Below are 22,588 nucleotides of genomic sequence, written 5' to 3'. Positions count from 1 at the left end.
ATATATATTATTTAAAGTAATATATATATAGATATATTATATATTCTATTAATGAGTATTATATATATATATAATATATATATCTAAATTATTATCATCATAAATTATTATGTATTATATACTATATCATATACCTAAATACTTATATATAATATCATATATATATAGATATATATTTTATTATTATATATATATATATATAATATATATATAATATATATATATATATAGAACAAAGCAAAAATATCCATAACATATTATTCATTTTCAGAATCCATTTACATGCATCATGCACCCCACCGGTTATCAGTGGACTCGGTTAAGGGCGATTCTGTTTTATGGGGCTTGTCTAGCACCACAATACCAATTATTGGAGCCATAAGCCTCATAAATTGCCAAGTTTCAGTTAACAGCAGTTTTTACTTATCAACACCCCGCCAAGAAAGGTAACAGCCCCATAACCGGGGACTGCCTGTACAGTATTTATGTAATCACCATAAAAAAATTTTAAATCTACGTATAAGAATTTCTTACGTACGCAACTTAAAACCTCCAGGCTTCAGTACTGTAGCAATTTTTCAGTGACAATGTACAATTTCATCTTTCTCTCTCTCAATGAAATATGAATTACTGTATCACAAACTTTTATGTACAAAATTAGAAATAATTACATTAATAAATTAGTTTCTTACAGCAAATAATTATTTTCCTAACTAATTTCTTTATAATAAGTCTTCGGCTGAGTCTTAGACAAAAATACACTTTCATTATTGCATTTTGTTGTATTTATGTATACATCAATATTACAGAACGATACTGTAATTAGTACAGTAAATAATTTTTTCCGTAAATGTAATATTCATTCATGATATATATATTTATGTGTTGCAGCCATAACAGGAAAGATCTCTCTCACTCTCTTTCTTATATTTCAGAACTGCTGTGCTGTACATACCCTTTTAATGAAAATATCAATTACTGTACAATAAACATAAAAAAACAAACATAAAAAAATCCAGCAAGTTCAGACAGATCATGGAGGATGATTGCCCTATTTTTTGTTTTGTCTGATGTATTGTATTATATTTCATTACAAGTTTAGCTGCCTATGATTATCACACATGTTGTAACAGTACACAAGAGAATATTTTATAATTTTATCAATGTTGATGTTTCTCTAATCACAGTAAAAATTATTTAAAATCTGATTTTCATATACATGGCAACTCTTGACATTCTCGTCCCAGCCATAGCGCCCCTGAATTCTTGTTAACAGGCAGTCAGTTTCAATGTGCAGTAAACCCCCGGTTTCACAGGTGATGAGTACCAGATCCCCTCATGAATAGCTAAAATCCATGAATACTTGAAACCCATCTAGAAACACTTACAATTGCCTATTTTGATTTAAAAAAAAAAAAAAAAAAAAAATGCTTATACCTGAGTTTACAATTTAATAAAGTAATACCCCGAACTTACGCGAGGTTAGGCTCCAGACACCCTTGAGCAATGGAATTTTCACATAAGTTCGGCACTGTGGTAGAATCATACCAGCTAACAATATTCCCCCCAGTCACGCTTTCCTCTTTACATTACTATTTCAGTACAGGACGGCTGGTTCAGCAAGGAAACAAACAAAAATCTCAAAATCCATGTACTCAGTATATCCCAAGAAATTCAGGGCGAGACGCTGTGCTGTCAACTGGATTGAGTCGTTGAGAGACAAACAACTGCTGAATATCACACAACAAATCAATAACACAAACAAACACCAATCAACAACAAGAGTTCACAACAACTCACAACCACAACAATTCACAAATCAAACACAACAGAAACTCATAAGCTCAACAAGTTTCAGAAGACGGACACAAGCACAACAAACTCAATCACACAATATCAAAACAATCCAGAAAGCATATAACAGCAACTCATTACCTCTGTCCAAAAAACTGCCTCACTTGACTGATTGCCACATACAGACTGACCACTCCTCACTCCCTCCAGGCTCCGCTACCAAATCCGCAGACAAACCTAACCGCCTGCCAACAAGCAATTCACCCACTAACTACCTATATGAACACAAACAACCTAATGAGACAACAACCAAAACTTCAGACACTGACAACGTTTCTTGTACATATATAATGCTACTGAGGAAAACTCTATTGTTACTAAGTTTGGCCTCAGGAGCCAGAATATCAGAACTGTCGGCCCTTTCCAGAGATGCTGGACATGTAGATTTCCTCCCCTCAGGAGAAGTCTTACTATCTCCAGATCGTAGTTTTCTGGCAAAGAATGAGGATCCTTTAATGAGGTGGGCCCCTTGGAAGGTCATCCCTCTTCCTCAAGACCCTTCTCTCTGTCTGGTGACGACCTTACGAGCCTTTCTGTCTAGGACATCCTCTACATCCTCAGGCCCCTTTTTCATGAAGGAAAAAGGTGGTACTATTTCAATAAAGGGAATTAGGCAACAAATCCTTTACTTTATTAAACAAGCAAATCCTGAATCATTCCCCAAAGCCCATGACATCAGGGCAGTAGCCACCTCCATTAATTATTTCCAGCATATGAACTTTGATGACTTAAAGAAGTATACAGGCTGGAAATCACCGACAGTTTTTAAGCGTCATTATTTAAAGTCCTTGGAATCTTTAAAATTTCCGGCAGTGGCAGCGGGAAACTACACTGCTCAGTAGTCGTAGTTGAAGATCCAGATCTCCTTTCTACTTGCCTCAACTAATAATGCACCTAACCTACCGTTATGCTCTTTGGGTCCTTCAGCCTTAGCTGCTTAGGAGGATACTTATAGTGGTGTGTCCCTTATTTTTTTGCTAGGGGCACCCACAACTATATTGTGTATATTGATTGTAATTATCGGTGTTGCTCCCCTTATTTTTATGCTAGGGAAGCACACCAATATATATTTGAGATGCTTAGTATAATTTTCATTTACATATATAACTTTCAGTGCGTGTTCTTCCTTGATGTACTGATTTTGAACCTCACTTGTATTAGATAAGTTATCATAAGTTAGTTTAAGTTTAATTTTAAGGTTAACTGTATATAATTTATTTCATTAGTTTAAGTTAATTTTATTTTATGATAACTAGTAAGCTCTCAGTCAGATTATATTTACTCCTTTTTACTTCCTTTGTTTTATTGAGACCTTTCTCTTTTGATTTTTCCCAATCTTGTGCTAATTCTCTGGTACTATTTCACGAAGCGACACGAACTGAGCCCAGAAAAGGGATTTTGACGAAGGAAAAATCTATTTCTGGGCAAGGGTTCGTGTCGCCCAGTGAAATCAAGGATGGCCACCAGAGGCGCTGTAGTCGGCGTGGTAGGTAGCGTAGTAGTAGTAGTTGCTGACTCCGACTGTGTATCAGCTCTCTCAGGAGGGGGATTTTGATGTAGGAGAATTCTAAATGACAAGAGGTTCGTGGTAGTGGTCTCACTCGCCCCAGCTACATACCGACACTTTTATTTAGGGTGAGCGAGTCAGTTATTCTGACATCCTCCTGAATTTATTTTTTCTCTGGTATAATGTTAGTATCATTTACCTAGAAATAATGAACTTAAGGATTATTTCACTGGGCGACACGAACCCTTGCCCAGAAATAGATTTTTCCTTCGTCAAAATCCCTTTTTAATACCTTTAAAGATGCAGTGGAACCTCAGTTTTCATACATAATCTGTCCCAGAACCTCCCACGAAATCTGAAGGATACAAAAACCATAACAATAATTCCTATAAGGAATAATGTAAATATAATTAATGCATTCCAGACTCTAAAAAATATTAACAAAAATACATTTCATTGGGAATAGAGACAGTTTTACATACTGGAAACAATGATAAATGAATATAAATGACTAATGAAATGAATAAATGAACATTTAACATCACTCCTACCTTTATGGAAACCACTTGTTAGTATAAGGAAAACGGAGAGGGAGGAGGAAAGGTTATAGTTGGGAAGGGGAATCCCCCTCCAGAATTACTTCAGGTATCAACGACCTATCTGGGGTTACTTCTCTGTTTTTTACTGGCACTATATGAGGTTACTTCCCCTCTTCATTTTTTTACGGGAACCGGGAACCAGGACCAGATTAAGAGTTACTGGAGATCCCAGCTGCACAACAGAACTGTCCAGAGATATTTGTTTTTTGGTGCTTCTTTAAAATTTGCCTAAAGTTGAACACGGCATTGTCATTAAACATGTTGGGGAGACAGATTACAACTTCTTTGTTGGGATGATAACTCTCCACAAAAGTTTTTGAATCATTCTACTTTGCAAACATGTCCTTAATCCCTGAAGTAGGCACATTATGTATGCCCATTCACTTTTCTGAATTTTTCAAACCAGCCTCTGATGGCCTTAAATTCACTAACAGCAGCGCTTGTTGTAAGCATTTTCTCACTGAGATCGGCATGTAACTTCCTCCAACACTGTGCTACGAGTTCTTTCTTAAATTCTGTAGTGTTTTCTTGTCTTTATTTTTTTTTTACATGATGGCTTATTTAGCAGTTGCACTCAAAAAAAAAGCACAAAACAACAAACACAAAAGCAGAGTGGATCACGTAAGAAGATGGGATGCTTTGTTTCGGGTACTCGATATGGGGCCCGGTTATGTGCTGGGCCCCAGATGGGAGCATTTCCAAGTGTACAAAAGCAGAGGAAACGTACGATAACCAAGACGAAATTTCATAGAAAAGTCTTCGAAAACCGAAACGTGCAAAAGGAGAGGCGTACAAAAACTGAAGTGTTACTGTATAATCTGCATAAGAGCTCCACTGCTATGTAGCCTTACCAGTAGGCTACTGTATGAATATCAACCTCTAGTTATAAAAACTGTCATTTAATTAAGCCTAGGATGCTGTTTATTTCTAATCCTAGGCTATTGGGGTAAACTACTGCTTTGTAGACCAACAATATGATGTTTCCTAAGTAAACCAACAATAGGATTCTTCCTAAATTGTCGTCACTTAGTCTAGTATATGGTATTGCCTAATCCAGATTAGTCTAGATCATTCATAATGTAAAGGCTGTATAAAAACAAACTGACTCATGTAAACTCGTAGATAGGATAACATTTTTGTCTAACCCAGGTCAATTATATCTAGCCCTAGGCTATTTGGTCTACTATTATAGAACATTAACTTTCCAAAGTGAAACTTTATAGTTAGATTATCACCGAGTATACTAGGTTATTGTCTAATCCTGATTAAGGGGGCCGGCCGGCTAATGCCCTTTTTTAAGGACAGGACTTTGTTGATATTCATACCACTTAATAAGGTGACTTGGGACATCTCCAAACCGCATATGATTTTCGCCTCTGACCTTCGGTTTTGTGACGCCAGGGCGATTTATCCCGAAAATAACCATTTTTCAAATTCTATCTCCTCCCTTGATATTTAATATTAAGACCTGGGATTACTACCATATATAGACCTGATGTAGACCTCCAATCGAATGGAGAGTTTTTTTTCTAAAAGTCATTTTTTTGCTAGATATGAATTTTTCAATATGGTCAAAAAATAAACCCTATAAATCAGGAGAAAAAAATTTATAAAAAAAAAGACGAAACAAAAATGGGAAAAAAGGGCTCTATTTGATTGTTCTATAATGTCTTTCTGAGTTATATGCCAAATTCCAATGTTATAGCTTTAAAACTAAGTGAGAAGATAGATTTTGAAGGTCAATAAGTATAGTTTTGAGATACGGGCGTTCAAAGTTTTCCTTCGTATTTCTATAAAGACAATATTAATAAATAATGATTATTATGAATGTATATTTGTTTTTTGTGCATTAATAAACCAAAACTATTTTATTTATCATAATTTAATCATAAATGATGATCCCTTTGCTCATATATCGCAGCCTGGGGCACTGCTTGAGGCAAGATGGGGCACTCCTTCCTACGCAATTCTCTCTCTCCCCTTCACTAACTCTGCTTATTACAGTGAATTTTCTTCTTCTGTGTGTTAGCTAGATGTTTTCCTTGTATTTTCCTCTTTGGCATGATGAAATTCTTGCCCGAAACAAAGATAAACAAACGTAATTGCAAGAGAATGTCAAGAGGTGAAACTCGAAGGCGTACACTTTTTTTACAAAGACAATTTAATAAATCATGATTATTATGAATTTCATATTCCATTTTGGGTATTAAAAAACCAAAACTTTGTTATTTATCATAAATGAAGATCTCTTTGCTCAAAGATCGTAGCCTTAGGCACAGTGTGACGTGTGCTGTCAGGCAAGATGGGGGCGTTACTAAGCAACCCTCCCCTCTCTCTTCACTAACTACGCATATATTATGATATTCTGTAATAATACTTGAGCGATATTTCTTCGTCTGTATGTTAGCGAGATGTTTCCCTTGTCTTTTCCTCATTGGCATGATGAAATTCTTGCCAAAACATACATAAACATATGTGAAAGCAGGCGAATGTCAGATGTGAAATGGAACGTGTAGACTACTTGACGTCTGTGATCACACTAAATCAGGACTGGACTTGGTAGCTTGAGCCTGAAGTCTCCTTCTCAACTCGGGGAATGTCTACAGATGCCATTTCTCCCAATTTCTTTGACAATAATTATCAAAATTTACGATAATAGAAGAAATATTGCATTTTCTTGTACGGATGAATGTTTTAGGCTTATTGAGTTACGTTAACTAATTACCCTGTAACTAAGAAAGTAAGAGGAATTTTGACGAAATATTTCGTATACGTATTCTCAATTGCCATATGAAGCTCCATGAATTTTTTCATGACTTTTCATTTTTCGCCCTATACCTCCATATATAGAGGTTCCGGCCGGCTCCCTTAATTAAGTTCCTTCAAGGGTATGGGAGTAACCAGGTGTAAATTGTAGGTGGCTGGTAATAAAGTCTCAGGAAAAAATGTCACAGGAAAAAGTCACGATTTTGGCTAGGAAAACAAGTCACAAAAAAAGTCATTAATTTATGGTGGCCAGTAATAAAGTCACTGGGGAAAAATTCACAATATTGCTTGGGGGTCATTATCTTTACGATATTTACAGTCTTTTATGTTTATACAGAAATCCTCAACAGCCTTGTACTAAACATGCCACAAAGGTGGATACATTCTGTGTTAAAACCCTTGGGCTCAGTATCTTGGGAAGATTATTGTTACTTTTTTTTCCTGTGACTTTTATGCCTGTGACTTTTTTTTTCCTCTGGCATTATTACCTGGATTCAATTTGTAGCCTTCAAGATAGGCTACTAGCTCATAGCCCATTTGGTATACTATTTCTGGTCTACTATGTAAACCAGTAACTTACTAATGTGAAACTTTATATTTAGGCTATCACCTAGTATAGGTTATTGTCTACTCCTAATTAATTTACCTTTAAGGGTATAGGATTAATCAGGTGTAATTTGTAGCCTTCAGGTTAACCTACTACCTCAAAACATATTTGGTTGACTGTTTTTGGTCTACTATATAAAAACAGCAACTTACTTATGTGAAACTTTAGGCTATCACCTAGTGTAGGTTATTGTATAATCAATTCAGATTGTTTAATTCCCTTTTAAGGGTATGCACATGATAGCCTAGAGTATTAAGCCAATGCTTGACTATGCAGGTTATATAAAAGGAAAAAGTTTGTAGCATTTTATCTAATCATAAGGTCTTTGGTGTAAACTTAGGCCCTAGACCCATAGTTTAACAGGATATGTCAGGCTACTGCCTAGGCCCATGGTCTAACAGGATATCTTTAAATCTTACCTTAATTCAAGTTATTTATGCTCACCGTTAAGAATATATAATCCTAGGTTATAGGCTGCAGTCATACCTACTACAGTCTAGTTAAGTTACCTTATTCTTACTGAATCGATGGCATCCTCATCTGAAAGGATTATCTATACTATTCCTAATAATAATTATGGAACATTTCTATGGATTAAACTTCTAAATAGATTGATAAATTCTTGAAAACAATTTGCACTTCTACAAATAATAATCATAAATCATGAGAAACACCGACATGTCCTGGTGAAAAAGCCAGTTTACGGATTTTCATGCACAATAAAATCATTCTTCCAGTCTAAACTAACAAATTTTCAACTAGAACTTAAAATGATGCACTTGGCTTTCAACTTTGACATTTCCATGATCCTCAGTAATGAAATCAATAAGCGACAAACAAAATTCTTGGAGCTCTGGTTTGTTTACCAACCAGAAAGGAATGGCTTCTTGGTCCATTTTTGGTCGTATATAAACAATATGACTGCATATGTGCATAGGCGCTACTACTAGTTCTTGTGGGTTTTGACATAGGTAAACTGGGTTCAACATTCACTGAGGATAAGAGAAAGTGCTCTCTTATCTTAAGTCTGTTTATACTCTATCACGTGTTATAATATTTATTATTACGACACAATACAGGGCCACAAGACCAGCTAAAAGAAAATGCTGGTCACCATGGAACTTTTTTTTTTTTTTTTTTTTTTTTTTTTTTTTAAATCCCTCAAAACCACAAAACAACTGTTTTCCGATTCATTTTACTAATGAAAACATACCCCAGCTCTCTCTCTCTTTTTTCTCTCTCTCAGTACTGTACGTATTCTTTTATGAAATATATAAATTACTGCATCATAAGCATAAAGATATGAAGCTAAAGCTCTAAGAAGTTCACAATGCATACGAGTGAGTGCGTGCATACTGATTTATCAATTTTCAAGTATTAATATTAATGTAAATACGGCAAAATATCAATGCATACGAGTGAGTGCGTGCATACTGATTTATCAATTTTCAAGTATTAATATTAATGTAAATACAGCAAAATATCAATAAAATATTTCACTTACAGAATCCATGCATACTGTATTTGACTTTTGCAAATGGATGCTGTGAGTGTAACACCTGGGTTAGCTAGGTCTATAATTCATACATATCACCCTACACATTTTTATCTCGTTCATGGTAATACAATATAGTAAAAATTGCAATTGGTTAGGAAGTTCCTGGATAAAAATACATTAATGGTTCCACCAAATACATATGGGGAAAAAATATAGATAATTACTTTTGCATAAATTTTTCAGTTTAAAGTGTGATGGTGGTATGATGGTATTGTATATAAGTATAGTGAGTGTTTACATGTTTACAGTTACATGGTATCGGGAAGGTTAGGTGGGGGAAGGGTACAGAGTTGGCCTTCAATGCCCCTAGATTTTTTTACTTGCCATTATTCAGATTTTGCCCATATCCGACAGACCTTAGCTCTATTAATTCAAATAACTGAATTATTACTTTATATTGATATGTAGTTTTTGTTTGTTACCACATTGAGTTTTTATGATTATATGGTATTAACAAGGTAGTGGGAGTAACAGCAGAGTGCCCATTTTACACCTGTAGGGTTTTGGACTTTTGTTTGTTTACACATCACCCTTATCTGACAAGGCTCTTGCTCTTTATCGGCGATCTGGTTTTATGGCGCTTGTCTAGCACCATAATATCGGCAATTTATGGCGCCGTAACGGGACGAGTTCCCGTTATTGGCGCTGTAAAGGTTCTTATGGCGCGCCATAAGGATGCTTATAGCATGCCATAAGGATGCTTATGGTGCCATAAGGATGCTTATGGCATGCCATAAGGATGCTTATGGCATGCCATAAGGATGCTTATGGCATGCCATAAGGGTACTTATGGGGCCAATAACCAATTATATCACCATAAGCCCCATTATGGCACCATAAATCACCGAGTTTCAGTTAATGGCAGTTTTCGCTTATTAGCACACCCCCGGGAACAGAACCCCTGCCGATAACCGGGGACAGCCTGTAAACAGGATGTATCTCAACCTGTAGAGTTTTTTTCTGTAAAGTGATATTCTGTTAAACTTACAAAGCATGATAGTACATATTTTGATGTTTATTAAGTAGAACTTTGCAGTGATTGTTGTATTTATTTTAACATTTTTCTTGGATTTTATAAGGTGAAGATTGTATAAATTGGGAGATTTGTGATTAGGACTGAGAATAAGCAACAACATGAGATTGGAATTTAAAATTTGATGTGATTAGGACTGAAAATAAGCAACAACATGAGATTGGAATTTAAAATTTGATATTTTGCCCTCTTATTTAAAGGTTTTCAATTTTGCACTAGTAATTTTAAACAAGCTTAATGTGTGTTTCAGGGATGTAAATACCAACAGTGATAATTGGGCTGTAGTGAAGGCGGCTTTGGTGTCTGGAATGTATCCAAATCTTATCCGAGTGGACCGAGAACAGTGCCAACTTCGAACTCAGTAAGAAACTATAATTCTTATTTTATAGCATGATTATAACCATAATGAGTATATAGTTTACTGCTAGTATTAATTGATGCCAGGCATTGAGAAACTTGTTATTGTTATTATTTAATTACAACTGTTTTTACAGGGAACTAGCTGGTTTTGGGGGTGAAAATTTTCAGTTACGAGCACCAGTAATGATTTTTACCAGGCAAGCTTTTTCAACCGTTTTTAGCACAAAATCTATTCTGCCTTATAAAAATAATGAATTCCTAATAATTTTTTTCCATGAATGAAATTAATATGATACAAAAAGTGCATGTAAAAGACCTTCAAATCATAGGCTTACAGAACATTGATTTTCTATAAGTACCTTACCTAGTAATTGCTTTGCTACGAGTTTCTACTCGACAGCGGCTTGAATGTTCAAATTCACAGTAGTGATTTTATTGTTTCTATAAGTGACTAGCCATGCCCATTTACGTGGCAAGGAAGAGGAACAACTATGCTAACAGCTCAATTTGTTTCTGCTGTGGATATCATCAACACTGTTCTTCAAAGCAGCTTGGTTTTTAAGATTTTGTTTGTCTTCTCAGAATTGGTGAAGTTTTCACTTATGGTAGCCTTTCAGCACTGTTCAGACAGTGTTTTGTTTGTTTAGATTGTTATTTTTGTGAATATAGCTAGTTAGGCATTTCTGACACTAATTCTTCTAGTTTCTGATATTGTAGTAAAGGTTGCAATACCCAAGTGCCAACAGGTTTCATTTGACTCTCACATCCTTTGCTCTAATTGTAGAGGACAAGTATGCAATGTGAACATGATGTGTGATGAATGGCAAGGATTAGAGTGACCAGAAATGGAGGACATTAGATTCCCACTTGAATAAATGAGAGAGAAACTGTAAGAGGAAGGCGGCTGCTAAAGCTGGCTCGAAAATAATAGCTAGTCAGGCTAAAACATCTGAATCCAGTAGTGAGGATGTTCATGTTGTTTCTGTTCCTATTATTCCTGTTTCTCCTGCTCCATTCCATTCTCCTAGACCACCTACTCCTCCTGCTCCTCACACTTCCGAATCCGATCACTTCACCAACCTAGAGAGTAAATTTGATACAAAATTTAATTTAGCCTTGCGTATGGTGGGCTAGTTGGGGTCATAATTGCAAGTGTTATTTGCTAAATTTGAAAAAAGTGAAGTGCCAGTGGAGGAAGTGGATGTTTGTCCTGCTGATTCTCCCAGGCAAAGGCCACTGCCATACTCCCCTGAACCAGGGAGGAGGCATACTGGAGGTCCAGTGGAGGTCAGTGGGGTCTGCCCACGGACAATCACCCCCTCAGACCAACCTGTTGTATGACAGGATGCGTCGAGAGGCAACTGCTGGAAAGGTGTCTTGGAAGTGTCTTGTCTTTTGTCGATTTAAGGAGACTTCTGAACAAGAGGCGCCAATGGCGTTTTCCTGATGAGTCTCACCCAATGAAGAGGCAGTTTTCATTCAGGGATCAATCTGCCACTGCCTGTCAAAAGGTTGAGGGAGCCCCCCTTCAGTCCTCAGCCTTCTTGCAGCAAGTGGGATAGCCCTGAACTTTACTCTTTGTTGATCACCTGATCAGGCAAAGAGGACATCCTAGCTGCCGTTCTTTGTCTCTTCGTTGGACCTCATCACTTCTAGTGATTTTTGTCATTCTTCACCCAGGCACCCTCTTTCAGGTAGCTCTTGTAGAGTGCCCTCATCCAGCAGACCTGCTGGAAGCAATGGAAGTTCCTGAGCGTCCTGTAGCACTCGAGTGCCCTGAAGCATTCAGGCATCCTGGAACACCTGAGCTCCCTGAAGCAGCCTGGTATCCTGAAGTGCCTGAGCATTCTGGGTTCCTGGAGTCCCCTGTTGTTGAGAAACAGGTTCAATCCAATCAAATTGCCTATGTGGGTGGTTTGGCTATGACTCCCAAGCACAATGATGAATCTACGAGGATTTTGTCAACTGTTTATGGCTCAGCTCTTGATCTGCAACCTTCGGTTTTGGATCCTTCGTTAGCTCCTTTAAAGAGTAACTTGGATAGTATTCTAAAACTTCTTCAGAAGTATGAGATGCCTCAGGAACCTCCCACAGATCCAATTTTATCCCTTATTGTGTCTGATAAAGAGAAACCGGAATAAGAATCGATATCTGCGCCATATGCTTCATTGTTGCAATTTTTATTACAACACATTTTGGAAGTTTTTTCTCCTGTGACTCCTTCTCCCGCATCATTGTTCATGAAAGTGAGCAATCAACGTTTGGTTTCCCTAAACTTCCGAAGATGGTCCTTTCTTCTTGGAAGAATGCTTTTGTTAAGGTAGAGAACTGGCTTTCCGAGAAGAGGGAACAGGGGAAGGCTTACTTTAGTATTCCTCCTTGTTTATTACACACCAGATATTTGTGTTACGTAACTGGGAGAGGCCCCTCAGTGGGAGTGGCTCCATTCTCCCAGGGAAACTTCTTGGGTCTGATTGAAGTGGGTTGCAGATCCACACTCGCTTCTGCGAAAATGTTCTTTTCGACTCAAGAAATGGATCATCTGTTGAAGAGCTGATTTATAGCATTTGAGATGCTTAGTTTTCTTGACTGGGGCTTAGGTGCATCAGCCAAGAGCCCAGGACCCAGATATACCAGAGAATTGTTCGACGGATCTTCTAAAGTTTCTCTCCTGTGCTCGCATTCAGTTAGGGATGGGTCACAGGAGTGACATCTCAGGAGAAGTCTGCTCATGTTTTTTGCCGTTACACAAACTACATCTTTTTCCTCAGGCAGCAGAATTGAAAGTGCATCTCATTTACACAAGAAATCAACACAGGACCTCTTGACTCATTCAACTAAATGCCAGATAGATCGGACTCCCTTTCAACTCAAATCATCCTCTCCTCTTCAACCTCAAACCTTTCGAGGGGGAAGACAGATAGAGACTCAGACCCATGGGGTTCAGTTAGATACACACTCCGTGCAATCATGAAATCAACTGCAAACCACCAGCAAGTAAGTGAGGATCCAGTCTTTCATGCCCCAGTGGGAGCCAGGCTTCATCCCATGTGGGAGAGATGGAATTCCAAAGGGGCGAATCATTGGGTGGTTAAGGTGTTGAGAGATGGATATACCATCCTCTTCAAGGAGAAACCACCCATTTCTAGCACTCCCGTCACCTTGACTGCCTACTCCAAAGGTTCGGAGAGATTTTTTGGCGCTGGAAGTGGAAGTTGCTTCCTTCTTAAGGAAGAGGGTGATAGAATTAGTAAGAAATGTCATGTCGAAGGGGTTTTATAACCGTCTCTTTGTTGTGCCCATGCTGTCAAGAGGTTGGAGACCAGTTCTTGATGTGAGCGCGCTGAATTATTTCGTAGGAAAACAAAATTCAGCATGGTAATGACACAATCTGTTCTTGCATTCATCAGTCAGGGAGACTGGATATGCAGAATGCATATTTTCATATCCTGATACACATAGACTCGAGGAAGTTTCTCAGATTTGGTACAAAAATCAAGTGTTCCAATTTTGAGTGCTCTGCTTTGGTCTTTCAACTGCCCCACAGGTATTCATTCTCGTCTTTGCCCTCTTAGCAGGATGGTTACACCTGGAAGGGATCAGAATTTTGCTCTACCTAAATGAAGGACAGGTGCATGGAGGACCTGAAGGAAACAATAAACATGGCTCAGGAATTTGGGTTATTGCTAAACCTTAAGAAGTCTCAGTTGAATCCCTCTCAATTTATTCTTTATTTTGGGATTCAGATAAACTCCGGGCTTCTCCGTCCACCAAGAGAGCGGAGGATTGCTTGAAGAAGATAGACTTATTCCTCTCCGAGAATTCATGCTCAGCAACTCAGTGGATGAGTCTTCTAGGCTCCCTGGCTTCCTTGGAGCAGTTCGTAAGTCTGGGGAGACGGCACACGAGCCCCTTGCAATTTTATCTTAGAGCTTGCTGCCATCAGAAACTCTGCAGGACCAACATTTCTTTCCAATCACTCAACAGATAAAGGAGGACCTGCATTGATGGAGGTCCGGAAGAAAGTTATTAGAAGGGAAGTCTCTCCTTCTGCTGAGCCTCGACCTAGACTTCTTTTCCGATATGTTGGATCTGGGTTGGGGAGCTCTTCTCGGGTCCAAGGAGATCTCAGGTAAGTGGTCCCCTCAGGAGAGGTTAATGCACATCAACTTAAGGAACTTCGGGCTTTATACTTAGGTCTTCTCCACTTCGCTGAGGATGTTTACAATCGCACGGTGACAGTTCACTCAGACAGCACCATGGCATTGCTTTACATGAAGTTCGAAGGGGGAACTCACTCGTTCTCCCTTTGCGAGGGAGTGAGAGAAATTCTTTGTTGGGCAGACCGGAACAGAACAAAACTTATCACGAGGTTCATCCAAGGGAAGTCCAATGTACCAGCAGAGTGGACCTTTGATCAGTGAGCATGTTCAGCCCTTTGGAGTCTATGGTGGAAACCAACCATAGACTTCTTTGTCACATCCAGGAACCCCTGCCTGCCTCTGTATTGTTCTCCAGTTCCTGATCAACAAGCGTGGGCAACGGATGCAATGATGCTAGATTGGTCCTACCTGGACATGTACGCTTTTCCCCCCTTTTGGGATGATAGGGGAGGTATTAAAGAAATTCTGGTATCATTGAAACACCAGAATGATGTTAGTGGCTCCTTTCTAGCTGCAAAAAACATGGCTCCCGGACCTGTTAAATCTCCTGGTAGACCTTCCAAGACTAACCCACTTCAGGAAGTTCCATCAATCTTTGTCCACTCTAGCTTTAACAGGCTTTCGACTGTCAGTAGACTTATCAGAATGAAAGGATTTTCTGAGTGCAGTAGAGGCGATTGCTAAATGCAGATGTGACTCCAATATGCACAGTGCATCAGGCAAAGTTGTCAGTTTTTAGACATTGGTGCAGAAGACACAATGTTTCATCTTCTAGAACCACTATCGCTCAAATACTAGCAGACTTTCTCTTGTATTTGAGATCTTCTAGAAGTCTCTTGACTTTCACATAAAGGGTACAGGGCTATGTTAAGCTCTGTATTCTGACAGAGATATTGATGTCTCTAGGTAATCAAGGTCTCTCAGATCTGATTGGTTATCGAGCACTCCCTTCAAACCTCTTAATTTGTCATCCCTAAGGGACTTAACTAGGAAGACAATTTTTCTGGTGGTGCTCGCCACAGCAAAGAGAATTAGTGAGCTTCAAGCAGTCGATAAAAGGATAGGCTTCTCTTTTTTTCAGGGGTCAGTATTCAGGTAGTAAAGAATGAGAACCCGTCACAGCCGTGGCTGCGTTCTTTTGTTATTAAGAATCTTATTGATGTTTTAGGTATGGAAGAAGAGGAAAGATCCCTGTGTCCAGTTAGAGCCTTCAGGTATTACCTACAATTACAGAGAAGATTTGAGGACAGTTTAATAACTCGTGGTGCTTGGTAAAACACCCACCTAGGCCTATGTCAAAGAATGCAGTGCCCTTCTTAAGAGATTTGATTTTGGAGTCACACTCCCAAATTGCAGAGGAAAATCTACAGGTGTTAAAGGTGTGAGCACACGATGTCAGGGCGGTAGTTACTTCTGTAGCCTTTAGACAATCTTTCCTTTTCTGCCATACAGTAAGCAACATACTGGAAGTGTAAATCTGTTTTTGTAATGTATTATCTTCAGGATGTGGAAACAATTTATAGTAATTGTAGTACCTTAGGACCATAGTCTGTAGCTGGCGTATTGATGGGTGCACAAGTGTAGAAAGTGTTCCTTCCTAAATAAAATTTATTTCTCTTGCCTTGAATATGGTGTTGAGCTCCAGGGAAGTCTGGGGTACCGAGTACCCGGAGTCCCCATCAGTTTTATGTTGGGTAGCAGTCATGTTTTTAATGTTGATGTAAATGTAATTGTGTATTTTTTGTATAAGTGACTAAATAATCTGGTTTGTTGTGTGTTGATACTAAGCCCTGGGCAGAGGCTATTGTTTTTACCTTGACCTATGGTTGTATCCTTTGTCATAAGCTGTATAACAACACCTTGTCAGCATTAGGAATATACTACTTTGCTGCAAGGTCCTATGTTAGTGGAGATGATTCTAGCCTGAACAAGTTTGAGAGGAGCACCAACCAGAGGCAGTAATTACTTTTGCAGCTCCCACAACAGGTAAGGAACAACAAGCATTGTTTCAATGCTAGCTATTTTATGTATTCCATTATAATGGAGTGTTTTGTTAGTAGTTTAATCCATTTTTCCCACCTCCTCGAAGATGGAATCAGCTAAGTAACTACTGGGTGAGTTACTTATATAAAAATGACATTTTATGATAAAATAAAATTTCATATACAGGCAGTCCCCGGGTTACGACGGTCACGGCTTACGATGTTCCGAGGTTACGACGCTTTTCAATTATATTCATCAGACATTATTTCCAGGGTTACAACGCCTACAACGCTCATCTGGCAGATGAAATATGACACCTAAAATGCAAAATAATCAATATTTGGTTTTTTTATGAAAAATGCCATAAGAATGCAGTTTACATAGTTTTCAATGCACCCAAAGCATTAAAAGTAAGGTTTTCTTAGGATTTTTGACGATGTTCCGGCTTACGACAATTTTTGGCTTACGACGCGTCTCAAGAACGGAACTCCCATCGTAACCCGGGGACTGCCTGTATATACTTGCCCAGTAATTACAGATGGATCCTGCCCTCCTCTCCACTCATGGATGTTTAAGCATAAACAATTTGAGCTGTTAGCATAGTTGTTCCTCTTCCCTGCTACTTGAATGGGCGTGGCTAGTCACTTGTAGAAACAAAAGAATCACTACCACGAATTTGGAAAAAGTCAAGCAGAAACTCTTAGCTGAGTAATTAGTGGGTAAATATATATAAAATTTTATTTTATCATAAAAAGGTCATTTTTATTTAAGCTTAACTGTGGATGTTGAATATATAACATCAGTAAATATTTTGTACTTTCTACCATGATGGTATCAGATCTGCTCTCGGAACTTTCAATCCCTCTCCAATCCCAAACCTTTTAGTTGACATGGGAGTTGCCTGTGGAGTTTTGCTGGCAGAACATGGTCTCTAGGTGTGGGGATAAGTTGTAGAGACACTCCAGTTCCTTTGCTGTTAAAATTGCTCCATAAAATCTTGAGTTTTTTTGTGTGCTACAGAAAGTATCCGCAACCCTTTGGATTTAGAGTACAGATTTTTAAGAATTTAATTTGCAAAAAAATAATGGTAAGAGGAGGAACATCAGCTATTTTACGAAACATAATTTAAAACATGTTAAGGCAATATTCATTTGTACAGATGGTTTCAAGTTGAATATGGCATTTGATTAGGAGTAAGTTGTGCATTTCTTAATTATAAGGGTGTACTTTTGATTGTAGCTTCAAATAGTGAAGCAGAGATTTGTGGAATTTTAGCTACCATGGTAGAATAGCTTTAATTGTAAATGTGGCTCTTGTTAACATCTGGATTATAAAGATTTCTGGGGTCAGCCTGTGTCGCTACGTGAAATGTCCCTTTAGCACACATTTCTAAGGTAAATTATTGCTAACATACCAGAGAAAAAAGCTAAAATGGAAATGCCAGAATATTCTGGCTCGCTCACCTTATTTAAAGGTGTCGGTATGGTTTCTGCGGCGAGTGAAACCACTACCAGGGGTCTTTTGCCATTTAGATTCATCCTTCTTCAAACTCCCTCTACCAGAGAGGAGCCGATCCAAGGCCCACTCCCCGCTACCGTTACTGCTAGCGCCTCTGACGTCATCCTTTTCGTTAGCACGATCCAGACCGCACGCTTTTTTTCTTGCTCTGTGTTGTGCTCGCTCTGGATTTATTTCCTTTCATCATGGAACGTCAAGCTATTGCTGCATCCAAGTTAAGTACTGCTAGTAATGTTTCATGTCAATTTTAGCCGGGCAAGGGCCCGTTTAACCATTTTATTTCGGTTACTAAAGACGGTGTCCCGGACGGCTTTGTTCCCGAGCCGCCTTGCGCAGCTCGCTCCCACGTGTTTCGTGCTACTCTCGGTCTTCTTTACCGTTTGTGCTCGAATGATTTAGCAGTACATTTTTATTCCTATGGTTATGCATTATTGACGTATTATTGTGAGTATTTATTCAATTTATTTAACACGGGGGTTGTTTAAGAGTTCGTATGAGCTCGTAGCCTACATCGCTTCCTTCAGCTCAGAGTTCATGCATGCATGTTCTTTTAGTGGTCAGGTCTCTATGATAGGCTCCCTATAGGACTTAGGTCCTTTCTTTTTGGTCCTGAGCTACCCTGGTCCCCGCCCTACTTTTATACGTATCAGCATAGGCCAGCTGCTTTGAGTCGCTGGGTCGCCCTCCCTTCTTGGTTGGTCCGACCCAGCTTCTCCAGGACTCTTCTTTCTCTTACCCATCAATTTTCTTCCTTCTCCCCCATGTTTTGTTAGGATGTTATTGATATTCATGCTTTTCGAAACGGTTTGAAATGGCCTAGGCCACCTCTGATCGCATGGTCTTTCTCACCGCATGGCTCACCCCACGACCGAGAAGAGTCCAGGCGATCGCTATGGCCACCCAGCGTCAGTCCCCCACGCTTACTCCCCCCCCCCCAGGGGGGGGTAGATACGCTCATTTACGTTGTCTCAGGCAACCGATCCGAGCTCCCTCCCTTCTTCCCCCCACCACATGGGGGATAAGGGAGTTAGCTGGAGGGCACGCGGCGCCGGCTCAGCTCACACCGCTCTCCCTATAGAGTACCGGGGGGGGGACCCCTGCCTGGCTGAGCCTCAGTTGGCCACCAGGCTCGGTTGCGCTTGGCTCTCCTCGGTTCTCAGGCCGAGCTCCCCTACCCCGAGTCATCACCCTTCCCCGCTCCGGCAGATCAGGGCTCCGGCATTGCCAGGCCCCAGGCCAGTGACTGTGGGAGAGCTCCAGCATCTTTTTATACCTCATGCATGGTTACATTTATTCTTTACATCCATATTTTAGTCTAAGTTGGCAGAGACCCTGCTCACCATCCGGGTTCCACCACCTACTTATTCTAATTTTAAGTTTTTACGGTGGAGTTATCCACCCCGCCACCAATTATTGGTCCCCTCCTGCTCCTCACCCGCCGTCCTAGTACTCCTCGCTGCGGCGTATAGGTTAGGTACTACTGTCTCGGTGATATTTTGTTCTCCGGCAACGCCGGAGACACACTGATTCAAGTTTTACCAACCGTATCGGACACTCATCACGTTACACAGCAGAAGAGCAGGTAGAGACTAAGCCTTAAAATTGTCTATTAACTCCGGTGCACTCCAGTGTTATGATATATCACATCATGGACTTAGTCCATAAAGTTAGTGTTGATACTCATGTATCATTTCACTTACAGGTCACCCACTGTATGGAGTCGGGCTGCAACGCCATACTCCAAGACCCCTGTGGGCACGAGGTTTGCTGGACCCACGCTACCTGTGCGATCCGGTACGGTGATTTGTCGGTTTGGCACCACGAGAGCTGCACTATCTGCTATGAGCTAGTGGATCAGGTCTCCTCCGGAGTAAGTACGCCTCCGGATACTAAACCTTGTCATATTTAATTCATTGACCAATATAATTCATGATATATCATTTAGCATACATATTTTAAGTTAATCTTAAGTAGCCTTAAGTATTAATGCTAACCCTCTCTTTCAGGGTGCCCAAGCGGTCAGGGACGCCGCTCAAACCACTTTAAAGGCCTGGGTTGGTGGCTTCGGACGAAATGTCTCCAAGGGGCAACCATACATTTTGTCCAAAGAGAAGGCCACCCTCATCTTCCCCGACGGAAAGCCAGCCTCCTATGTGGACCTGGAAGCGGCGGCTCCTCTGATCGCCACCATTCAGGAATTGGTTGCTCCGGCTTCGGAGGAACCTGCGAACCAGGAGGTCCTGCAGGAAGTAGCAGCGCTTGATATTAACCTCGAGCCCATGACGGTACGTAGGGATGTAAGTGAGACAGGTTTAGTAGGGGCTCAAGGTCTCCCCTTGAGCTCATCTAGAGCTTCTTCCCCTACTACTTCTTCTACTTCTTTTCAGGGATTCACTGGGGATGGACAGTCGGTCAGACCGAAGTCCGCCCAGGTGATCCCTAAAGTCAAAGGCAAGCATGACTATAAAACGCTTCAAAAGACTCTGTTTAAAAATTCAAGTTCTAGTGGCACTCAGAAATCTTCGGCTCACCATCCCGGAGTGGAGAAGCCTAGAACGACTTCGTACTTGAAGGGCTCCAAGTCCAAGTCTTCTAGGGACAAGGCTCAGCTCTTCTCCAACCCTGAGCCTTCAACCTCTACAGGAGCCCGTCCTAAGACCCCCAAAGAAAAGGTGGAACCTGCACCTTTCGACCCAGACACCTTTACTGCAAATGTTTCGGCCAATATTATGCAGCAAATGGGTAGTCTGGTTGGGAACTTGGTCCAAAACAAGTTCCAAGAGATGTTCACTCAAATCTCATCTTCTTTGGAGGAGTCAGGCCAGTCAATCCGAGCCATTTCGGAGAGACTGGTCACTCAGGAGAACCTCATCGCAGGTCTCCGAGAGAATCCCGCGACAGGTCTTTCACAGCCCAGCATGGTAGTCCAAACCATGCCGGACTCAATGACTCTCCCCACTTTCACGGCAAGCAATCCCTGGAGGATTTCTTCCCACGCTCCCTTCAAGGACGGGGTGCTGACGTTGGAGGGCTGTGGAACTCGAAGGCTTTAGGACTTTGAGTTTCATCTGGCAGGTCTGCAACCCCCCTTCATCGGCTATGCCCACCTTACGGAAGCGGCCATGAGGAGAGAGGACAAGATCCCAAAGGAGATGGTCATCCTCTCCAGGGATCAAGCCCAACGTGAATGGCTTAGGAGCCTGGAGGAATGGGAATGCCTCAACACCAGGGTCCAAGCCTTTAAAAGTGCCTTCACAATTTTAACAGTGGACGCAGAAACGCCCATCCCGTTCACTTCGAAGGTAGCAGAGCTCACTATTCAGGCTGCGATGAAAGATGACCCAATGCCGCAGCTCCGGGAGACGGAACCTACATTGCTCCTGCTCCCCGGAACAGAGGATCTATGGTTGGATCTCCCGGCCACCTTTTCGGTCGGGAAGCTCAAACCAGACTGTGCCGTCTCGCAGTTTAGCGAGAGACTTCCCAGGCTTCTGGACAGCCTCATCCAGGCTGAATTTGACACCCGAATGAGATTGTCCAGGTCCCTCAATACGTTGGTTATGACGGAGGTATCGGCTCTGATCTATGGAGATGAGCCGCTATTTAAAATCATAGCAAAGTCACAATTGCATACAATGCAATGTGACTTATATGATTTCGTCATAGCGAGACGGAATTGTCGGAAACATGTCCTGGTGGAGGCCACCATCCGACACAAGCCCAATAAGCTCTTGGCTGCTTCAATCTGGGGTGCTCATCTCTTCCCAGAGTCGACAGTGAACTCAGTTCACTGCAAGGCAACCAGACTCAACCAGAGTCTGAAAGTTCGCTGGGGATTGACCAGCAAGAGAAAGTCGGAGTCGGCCGCATCAACTAAGAAATCCAAGAAGCCTAGGAAATTCCAGCCTTTCCAGGCTCCTCAGCAACAGGCAGTGATGCAGGCGGTTCCGGTATCACAAGTACCGCAACCGTCTACCTCCAAGGCACAGCCACAACAACAGTTTCTGCTGGTGGCGCAACCACAACACGCGCAGGCTTCAACCTCCTACGCTGTCTCCCCGGCTTTCAACCCAGTGTTTGAAAGCCAGTCCTTTCAGCCTTTTAACAGGTTTGGCAGGGGTAGCAGAGCTAGAGGTGCCTTCCGCCTGAGGGGTGGCGGAACAGCCGAGGTAAGCACTTACGAGGAGGGCGCGGGACATGCCCTTCCCCGAACCAGTGAGAACCCTCAGGTAGGAGGGAGACTGTTCCTCTTTCGACACAGATGGAGGTTCAGCAAATGGGCACAGAGCATTGTGTCCAAAGGCCTAGGCTGGAGCTGAATCAAAGATCCTCCTCCATCCAAAACCTTCCATCAACAACCAACAGCGGAATTGATAGAGTACGCCCAAGAACTCCTTCAGAAAGGAGTAGTGTCAAGAGTCAAGCACTTAAAGTTTCAAGGTCGCTTGTTCAGCGTGCCAAAGAAAGGCTCAAACAAACGAAGAATAATTCTAGACTTGTCCCGTCTATATTCATTCGTTGCAACAAGTTCAGAATGCCGACCATCTCGCAGGTGCGGACCTTACTACCCCGTGGGGCCGTCACCACCTCTATCGATCTTACAGACGCATTCTATCATGTTCCAGTAGCAAGACGCTTCC

At 40.8% G+C, this 22,588-nt stretch overlaps 1 protein-coding gene across 1 annotated transcript in view; it reads left to right on the top strand.

The window, feature by feature from the left end:
* The window catches only part of LOC135218331 (3'-5' RNA helicase YTHDC2-like), a 789,914-nt gene that overhangs the window by 602,240 nt on the left and 165,086 nt on the right, over nucleotides 1-22,588 (top strand). Inside the window, 1 exon segment of the mRNA XM_064254560.1 lies at nucleotides 10,175-10,285. Within this exon segment, the coding sequence (XP_064110630.1) occupies nucleotides 10,175-10,285 (111 nt within the window).

Source organism: Macrobrachium nipponense, chromosome 9, assembly GCF_015104395.2.
Source record: "Macrobrachium nipponense isolate FS-2020 chromosome 9, ASM1510439v2, whole genome shotgun sequence".
Classification (NCBI taxonomy): domain Eukaryota; kingdom Metazoa; phylum Arthropoda; class Malacostraca; order Decapoda; family Palaemonidae; genus Macrobrachium; species Macrobrachium nipponense.
Note: the sequence above shows the minus strand (reverse complement) of the source record. Positions and strands in the feature narration are given on the sequence as shown.